This window comes from Silurus aristotelis (genome assembly GCF_946808225.1).
Source record: "Silurus aristotelis genome assembly, chromosome: 24".
Classification (NCBI taxonomy): domain Eukaryota; kingdom Metazoa; phylum Chordata; class Actinopteri; order Siluriformes; family Siluridae; genus Silurus; species Silurus aristotelis.
This window is the reverse complement of record NC_139597.1, coordinates 523856-533470: the sequence shown is the minus strand read 5'-3', so window position 1 is coordinate 533470 and position 9615 is coordinate 523856. Positions and strand designations below refer to the sequence as shown.

Sequence of the window (9615 nt, the reverse complement as noted above, 5' to 3'; positions counted from 1 at the left end):
CGAGGAGTATAAAAGATTTACTGTAATATGAACATTGTATGTATAATTGTATAGAAGTTATATACAGTGTTTATACAGTGATCTAACGGTGTAGTGTAGAGTTCAGTAGTGTGATGGTAATGGTAATAGTGATGGTGATGGTGGATGGAAAAAAGCTGTCCCTGAACCTGCTGGTTCTGATGCGTAAGTTCCTGTTTCTCCTTCTTGATGGAAAGAGGTTAAACAGTTTGTGACTGGGATGTGAAGAGTCCTTGATGATGATGTGAGTTCTGTGCAGACATCTGCTGTGGTGAAGGTGTTCAATGGCAGGTAGTTGGTGCCAGTGATGCGTTGGGCGGTTTTGACCAGCCTTTGCAGGGCTTTACGTATATGTTCTTTAAACCAACCCTAGAATTGTTTAGTTAGACCGGAAGGGAAAAATCCCTCGGTCACCGGTAGGTGATGTTGATCTGTAGCCAGCGATGGCCTGAATGCACTGACACGTGCTGTGTGTCACCGTTTTCTGGAAAATGTCTGTGGATTCAGCTTGCTATTGCCCTGCCACCATCCTGAAGCGGAGGCTGTTTTCGACAGCTTGCCTTCTCTGATACGTATAATATGCTACATGATTGATAAATCTGCTCTCTCCAATGCTCCCACACATGGGCTCTGGTTTATATTCCTTCCTTTAAGAGAGCGTGATGACCTGCACATCAGATGCAGACTGGGCTTTGGGTTCTGTCCGTCTTTCACTAAATACAAAATATGATGGAAAGATTGAGATTTTCTAAAAAACACAGATGGATAAATAATTGGAAAAAGTAAAAAAAAAAAGGGAAGATAAAAAAACAAAGTGAGATGTAATGAGACAGAGGGAGACACAGAGACCGACAGGAAGGCAAATACACAGAGAGAAGAATCATAAATGTGGAGATGGAAAGAAAGAGAAGATAATTAAATAAATATTTACAGCATTTGCCCACAGCGACTTGTTTATACACTGAGCTGTTGAGGGTTTGGGGCCATGATCAGGAGCCCAACAGCAGGCCAGAGTTTAAACTCACAACTTTCCAATCAAATGTTCAATTTCTTTACCACTGAGCTGAAACTTCCAGCATCATTACAAATTACAAACAAACAAATAAACAATAAATACATTATTTCTTACCTTTGTGACTTCAATGGTCCACTTCTTCAGCTCAAGAGTAATCAGTCACAACCAGCAGGATCATAATCTCCCAACAGACACACACACACACACACACACACACACACACACACACACACACACACAAAACTTTCTTTTCTTTGGTTTCTATTTTTTTGTAGCAATTTATTTTGTACATTCTGAATTATTACAGGTGATAACTTTTTTAAATGAAACTATATATATATAATATTTTAGTACTTTAGTAGCATTTCTAAATTGTATTTGATGTGTAATTCTAGTAATTTTTAATGTGTAATAATTCTTAATAAACAACAAAAAATTGTTTTACTTTAATTTACTGATGATTCTGATCAGCTTCAGTGAAAGCACTGATCGATGCAGTACTGCCTCCTGCAGGACTATAGTTTAAATTACAGTTTTATATTTAATCTAGGTTTTTTGTATTTTCACATGATAATTGTTTATTTTATAATTATACAGAATTACATGAATAATGTCCTCATACCATAACAATCTGCACTCATGACCAAATCATAGAGATTAAAGCTGAGATTTGTATAAAATCTCAAAATGCATTCTGGGAATTTATTGAGAGGAGAAACTACCTGTTAAATAAACAAATAGACATATTTAAGGAAATATATAGTAAAATGTAATATCCACATTAATTACCATAACATTCTTCATTAAATAAAGTTATTGAGAGCTTTTGTGTGTATAGATCAAAGCAAATAAACTAAAATGATAAACTATTGCAAATAAATCGTTTTAAAATGCATCTTTTCCCTAAAACAGTAGGCGTAGTGATTAGAGTTGGAAAAGGTATTTGGTCCATAAAAAGTGAGGAGTCTTTATGGTTTTTGAGACACATGCTCATTTTGTTTCTATACAGCAAATTCAGCAAAAAACCAAAAACACAAGAATTGGACAGTGAATTTCAGGAAGAAAGTTCTGTGGAGTCCAAATGGGAGATTTGTGTTTCTACCAGAAGAACTTGTGAAAGTTGGAGAACAGGAGAGAAGATGTGATCAGACTCCCTCACCCTCACACTCACACATGGAGGTGGAAGTTTAATGGTTTGGGGTTGTTTTGGAGAAGGGAAGGTTGGAACTTATTCTGGGCAGTCTAAGGAATCCTCAACAAACATGGCTTCCATTCCATTTTTCAACACCACACAATTCCATCTGGACTTTAGTTTTTCTATTCTTTTAAAGTGAGCTCATCCACATGAAGGAAATATATATGTTATGTACTTCACCACACAATACATATAAGTTTACATCTTCTCCTTTGTTACTTGTAAACATGAGCAAGTGGTTTAAACATTAAAGGGTTTTATGATATCAGGAATAAAATCCTTTAAATGTGCTTAAAAACCTTCAAATTCATTCTTTCTTTCCGCAGTCTGTGGTTGTGTTTCTCTGTCTTTATCATCCTCCTTTAAATCCAGCTGAATTTCTTCCATCATTGGCTGAAATGTGATGTTTCCCTAAATTACCTCCTCCTGAGTATTTTTTACTGTTAACATTGTTTTTGTTTTCTTCCTGAACTTCTTCCATGGCCGTTTCCGTGTCCCCTCCCTCTGGTTGATGTTCCATGTCGGAGCCGTAGTTGATGGTCGCATATTCAGCAGTGAGAGAAGAAAGTCCTCGTATTTCACTTCCATCCCCATTTGGAAACACAAAAATTTAGTAAATAAGTTCTGATAATCCAGTTGTATTCTTATTCCCACATTGATGATCGTCTTCCTGATATACAGCCTGTGAAGATCAATGACAAATAAAATTCAATCAGTCAAGAAAAGCCAAAATATTTTCCAAACTCTGGGTCTTATAAGATTTCAGACTAACCACATCGTGTCCTGCTGCTTCTCCTGGTCCAGACTGGGAAGGAGTCACTTTTCTAAACAAACAACTGAATAAATAAATGAAACATTTCTATCTGCTATTATCATTTTCACTGAGTATTTAGTTTTAGTATTCCTACAGTAATGAAAGTACAGCAAACACACCTTACATACAGGAATACAGCACACAGCATCCTCATTACTGATACACCAATCAGCTCAGAGACATTATTCACACCTGAAGCTACAATAAGAACACAATTGAAAATGTAAATTAGTGAATTAATTTTTTTATGAAATTATACATCAGTAGATTATGAATGACTACATTATCAAGCAAAAAAAAGTTGTTCAGACTGACCACTGAGTTTCCTATTCCTAATAACAACACATTGGTGGTCTGCAACAGGGGTGTGTATGCAGAGACCAGCTAGGAGTCAGGGTAAAGTTCATGGTATTTATTCTAATGTCCGAAGCACAAAAGAGAAAACAAAATACAAAAATATAAATATTCCAAAACAAGGAGCACAAAGTCCGGAGAAAACTTTCGCAACAAAATAAATGAAGAATAAATGCAGAATAAAATAACCACAATCAGAACACAGGGTTTGACCATGTGTCCAGCAGGAATGTAACTAAAAACAAACACTGTGGAGTTCTGTTCTGTCAGAAGTGTGTTTGACTGGATGAATTCTCTATTCTGACTTGTATTGTCCTATTCAGTATAAAATCTTTTATCCATTCGTACATCCTTCCTGTTATTCCCATCATGTCAAGTTTTCTTAACACTCCCTCTTTCCACTACATATCATAAGCCTTTTCAATATCAAAACACACCCTGAATACGACCTCTATTTTAAATTGGGTCTTTCTAATCGCTGTCTCCAAACTAAATGCACAGTCCAGGGTACTCGTCCCCTTCCTTCTGATACACTAGTCTAGACATTACCTTATTACTGTAATAACGAGGCACAAACACATCCGCTGCTGCTAATCCTGGTTTATTAGGAAGGATGAGGCGCCACTGAACAACATGCCGTAAAGCATTTCTGCTCCAAACAAACAATAGTGTTGGGATTTAGATGGAATGCAGTATAACCATGTGATGTAACATTTAACCGTGACTTAAATACATATTATATCTGGACATTTATCTTGATACAGGATGAACTTCTTAAATCCCTGCCTATTAGCAATCAAACACCTTTTATTGTCAGGACCATTAAGAAGCACAACATGCTGTCTGGGAGTTTCCTGCTTGTGGCTTAAGTCTATCATATACTGTCTCCATACTGGTTCCTTCTAACTTCAAATACGTTTCTGCTGCTTTCACAATCATTTTGAATCTTTCCGTACTGCTTTCTGTTTAAGCTGAACAATTTACTACTTCAGCTATAAATTATATAAATGAGAATTTATTTACCTCCATTAGATCCTTTTCAGTTTCTTCCATGCTATTTTCTTTACATTTAAAGAATTAAACATTTAAAGCTTTTTCATTATGGCTTTTTCTACTGCTTGTTGTCTTTGCAGAACAATAACAGTTTTTCTTTCTTTTCCTGTTCTCAACTGCACTCCCCTCAATACCACCACTGCCTCTATTTTCAATTCCTGCTGCTACTAAATCCATTTCCACATAGCATCTGGAATCCTCCATACTTCCCACCATGTGCACCCCACTCTCAAGCCAGCTGTCGCCACCCGCCTTCATCTCCTTTCCGGACACACACTTCCACCCGGTCACCATCTTGTCTCCTCTATGTCCTGCCCTGATTGGACAATTTTCAGCACCAGCATGCATGTGAAATGTCACAATACCCAATCATGTTCCTGCCTGATGTTGACAGGATTCAGCTCCAGCCCAAGGCTGTGTTTATATATGACCCTTTGTGTCAGTTTGTTTTCTGTAAGTATTGTTCAGTGTGTAGAAATCTGCTGAAACTGAGCCTTTGTTACATGTTTGTTACTTGTTTCCTGGCTGTTGATCTAATTTTGGTTTTCACATTTATTATTGTGAATTAATAATAATTTATTTATGTTTGTTGATTGTCTAACCCTCACCTAACCCAGCCATTAGGGGGGCACAAGCCAGTGCACTCTTAGCGCCGGTCCCAAGCCCGGGTAAATGGGGAGGGTTGCGTTAGGAAGGGCATCCAGCGTAAAACATGTGCCAAATCAAATATGCGGATCACAAATGAGAATTTCATACCGGATCGGTCGAGGCCCGGGTTAACAACGACCGCCACAGGTATCGTTAGCCAACAGGGTACTGGTGGAAATTGGGCTACTGTTGGCCGAAGGAGGAGAAGGAGGAGAAGGAGAGGAGGAAGGCGTCTACAGAGACGGCAGGAAAAGGAGCAGTGTAGGAGAGTAGAGGTTCGGGTTGGTACTTTAAATGTTGGTACTATGACGGGTAAAGGGAGAGAGATAGCTGATATGATGGAGAGGAGAAAGGTAGATGTGTTGTGTGTTCAGGAGACCAAGTGGAAAGGGAGTAAGAGCAGGAACATTGGAGGTGGGTTTAAACTGTTTTATCATGGTGTGGATGGAAAGAGAAATGGTGTAGGGGTGATTCTGAAGGAAGAGTACAGTAAGAGTGTAGTGGAGGTGAAGAGAGTTTCTGATAGGGTGATGATCGTGAAGGTGGAAGTTGAAGGGATGATGATAAATGTCATCAGTGCCTATGCTCCACAAGTTGGCTGTGAGATGGAGGAGAAAGAAAGATTCTGGAGTGAATTAGATGAAGTGGTAGATGGTGTACCTAGGAAAGAACGATTGGTGATTGGTGCAGACTTTAATGGGCATGTAGGTGAAGGGAACAGAGGTGATGAGGAGGTGATTGTAGGTGTGGTTTTAAGGAGAGGAATGTGGAAGGGCAGATGGTGGTAGATTTTGCTAAAAGGATGGAAATGGCAGTGGTGAACACGTATTTTAAGAAGAAGGAGGATCATAGGGTGACGTATAAGAGTGGAGGAAGGTGCACACAGGTGGATTATCTTCTGTGTAGGAGATGCAACCTGAAGGAGATTGGAGACTGTAAGGTGTTGGCGGGGGACAGTGTAGCTAGACAGCATCGGATGGTGGTCTGTAGGATGGTTTTGGAGGCGAAGAAGAAGAGGAGGAAAGTAAGGTTTGAAAGAAGAATAAGATGGTGGAAACTGAAGGAGGAAGAGTGTAGTGTGAGGTTCAGGGAAGAGGTCAGACAGGGGCTCAGTGGTGTTGAAGAGGTGCTGGATGATTGGGCAACTACTGCAGGAGTGATGAGGGAGGCAGCTAGAAAAGTACTTGGTGTGACATCTGGAAATAGAATAGAAGACAAAGAGACGTGGTGGTGGAATGAGGAAGTGCAGGAGAGCATTAGGGGAAAGAGATTGGCAAAACAGAAGTGGGATCGACAGAGTGATGAGAAGAGTAGGCAGGAGTACAAGGAGATGCAGCAGCAGGTTAAAAGGGATGTGGCGAAAGCCAAGGAAAAGGCATATGAGGAACTGTATAAGAGGTTGGACACTAAGGGAGGAGAAAAGGATTTATACCGATTGGCCAAGCAGAGGGACCGAGCTGGGAAGGATGTACTGCAAGTTAGAGCAATAAAGGATGGAAAGGGAAATGTGTTGACTAGTGAGGAGAGTGTGTTGAGAAGATGGAGGGAGTATTTTGAGCAGCTGATGAATGAGGAAAATCAGAGAGAGAGAAGGTTGGAGGATGTGGAGTTGGTGAAGCAGGATGTAGATAGGATTAGTAAGGAGGAAGTGAGAGCAGCGATTAAGAGGATGAAGAATGGAAAGTCGGTTGGACCAGATGACATACCGGTAGAAGCGTGGAGATGTTTAGGAGAGATGCAGTGGAGTTTTTAACCAGATTGTTTAACAGGATTCTGGAAGGGGAGAGGATGCCTGAGGAATGGAGAAGGAGTGTGCTGGTACCGATCTTTAAGCATAAGGGAGATGTGCAGACCTGCAGTAACTACAGGGGAATTAAGTTGATCAGTCACACCATGAAGTTATGGGAAAGAGTAGTGGAAGCCAGGCTGAGAGAAGAGGTGACCATCTGTGAGCAACAGTATGGTTTCATGCCGAGGAAGAGCACCACAGATGCCTTATTTGCTTTGAGGATGTTGATGGAGAAGTATAGAGAAGGACAGAAGGAGCTGCATTGTGTATTTGTGGATTTAGAGAAAGCGTACGACAGGGTGCCGAGAGAGGAGTTGTGGTATTGTATGAGGAAGTCAGGTGTGTCAGAGAAGTATGTGAGGGTGGTGCAGGACATGTATAAGGACAGTGTGACGGCAGTGAAGTGTGCAGTAGGTACGACAGACTGGTTCAGGGTGAAGGTTGGACTGCATCAAGGATCGGCCCTGAGCCCTTTCCTGTTTGCAGTGGTGATGGACAGGTTGACGGACGAGGTCAGACAGGAGTCTCCCTGGACTATGATGTTTGCAGATGATATTGTGATTTGTGGTGAGAGTAGAGAGCAGGTTGAGAAGAGCCTGGAGAGGTGGAGATATGCGCTGGAGAGAAAGGGAATGAAAGTCAGTAGGAGTAAGACAGAGTACATGTGTGTGAATGAGAGGGAGGGCAGTGGAGTGATGCGGTTGCAGGGAGAAGAGGTGGAGAAGGTGGAGGAGTTCAGGTACCTGGGGTCAACAGTGCAAAGTAATGGAGAGTGTGTTAGGGAAGTAAAGAAAATAGTGCAGGCAGGGTGGAGTGGGTGGAGAAGAGTGACAGGAGTGATTTGTGATAGAAGAGTATCTGCAAGAATGAAAGGAAAAGTTTATAGGACTGTGGTGAGACCTGCGATGTTGTATGGATTAGAGACAGTGGCATTGAGTAAAAAACAGGAGGTGGAGCTGGAGGTAGCGGAGCTGAAGATGTTGAGGTTTTTGTTGGGAGTGACGAGGATGGACAAGATTAGAAATGAGTTTATTAGAGGGACAGCGCATGTAGGACGTTTTGGTGACAAGGTGAGGGAGGTGAGATTGAGATGGTTTGGACATGTGCAGAGAAGGGACATGAATTATATTGGTAGAAAAATGCTGAAGATGGAGCCACCAGGTAGGAGGAAAAGAGGAAGGCCAAGGAGGAGGTTCATGGATGTGGTGAGGGAAGACATGCAGGTAGTTGGTGTAAAAGAGGCAGATATAGAGGACAGGGTGGTATGGAGACGGATGATCCGCTGTGGCGACCCCTAATGGGAGCAGCCGAAAGAAGAAGAAGAAGATTGTCTAACCCTCACCTGTGTTATGGATGTGATTATGGATTTGATTTGAACTTGCAATATTTGTTTGATTTGTTAATAAAATGCTTTATAACTGCATTTGCATCCACCTATCCTCATATTACATGATGTAAGTATTTATATAAAATTTTCCTGAGAGAAGTAATATCTTTGTTAATATAAAGTTATAAAGTTCATTTCAAAACAAATCACATCGTCTTGTCATGTTACAGAAAAACTGCAAAGTGCAAAGTAATCTCCTCTGTCCTGAAGATGCCTCTGTCCTGAAGATGTCCTGAGGAGCTTCACTAACAATTTGATGGGGCATGATGTAGTATAGATGCTCCAAAACTTTATAACAAATAACATAAAACCACACAGCTGCCTTTAAGAGATCCCTGAAAAGCACAACAAATGTTTACAAAAGTGTCTTTTTTTCACATGTACATTTCTGTATTGTGTACACACACACACACACACACACACACACACACACACACACACACACACACAAACACACACACAAACACAGATACATGTTGGGACTTTTCAAAACTTACAAAATGAGGACACAAAAATGTTTGGTATTTCCCTGTTATGTGGAAAGTACAGAGAAGTGCAAGAAAAATTCTGTGGTGAAGAAAATCAGATGGTGGATTTCGTCCAGGTTTCTTGGAGACAGATAAACTTCTACTTATCTGTCTCTGCTGTTCATAAGATAATATAATTAAATGTCACAGGGGCTGGTTCTACTAGAATATTGGTTGTAGTAAAATATTTGACAAATGATTTACGTTTGCCTTGTGGCCTCAGTGATGCACTGTCTTTCCTTCCTGATTACATTTTTGAGCATTATCTCACATTAGAAATAAGCAACCTGGAACAAGCCAAGATATACTCCTTACTGTTATCCTCAAGTGAGATAATAACTAGCATCCTGTTTCCTTCTGCTTTCCTGCTGTCGAGTGAAACACTAACCTGGTCTCAACAATCCTGGAAATCAGTGTAAGTGTTTACATGAGACATGAATCTGTTGAAAGGAACCACTAATACTTTTGTGGAATCAACCAAATAGTTTAGATAGTGAATGACAAAGTTTTTGTGAGATCTCTTACATTGCTAGTTCCTGAAGCACCACAAGAGAAAAGAAATACTGGAATATTATGTAAGGTACTGAGGTAAAAATAAAAGGTCTTGTATCTACATTCTGTAAGTACTCACACTGAACATCAAGTAAACTCCACGCATAAGCAAATGTGTTTGGCTTGAAGCCGTGCAGTGCAGACCGACAAATCCAAGAGCAGAAAACTCGGTATTCTTCCGAATCACTTTCACTGTATTTTTATGTCAAACACGCTTCAGTCTGTGCAGTCAAGTCGAACACTTTCTGTGTTAGCTTCACTAA

General features: G+C 40.3%; 1 protein-coding gene across 2 annotated transcripts in view; it reads right to left on the bottom strand.

Moving 5' to 3' along the window:
• Positions 1 to 1584: 1584 nt before the first annotated feature.
• Positions 1585 to 9615, bottom strand: part of LOC310719382 (myelin-associated glycoprotein-like) — a 33758-nt gene continuing 25727 nt past the window's right edge. For both annotated transcript variants that reach the window (XM_083529045.1, XM_083529046.1), the window contains exons 7-9: positions 3162 to 3240; positions 3001 to 3064; positions 1585 to 2910 (exon numbers count right to left, since the gene is read on the bottom strand). In XM_083529045.1, the coding sequence (XP_083385171.1) occupies positions 2839 to 2910; positions 3001 to 3064; positions 3162 to 3240 (215 nt within the window). In that variant the 3' untranslated portion in view covers positions 1585 to 2838. The remainder of the gene's footprint in view (positions 2911 to 3000; positions 3065 to 3161; positions 3241 to 9615) is intronic.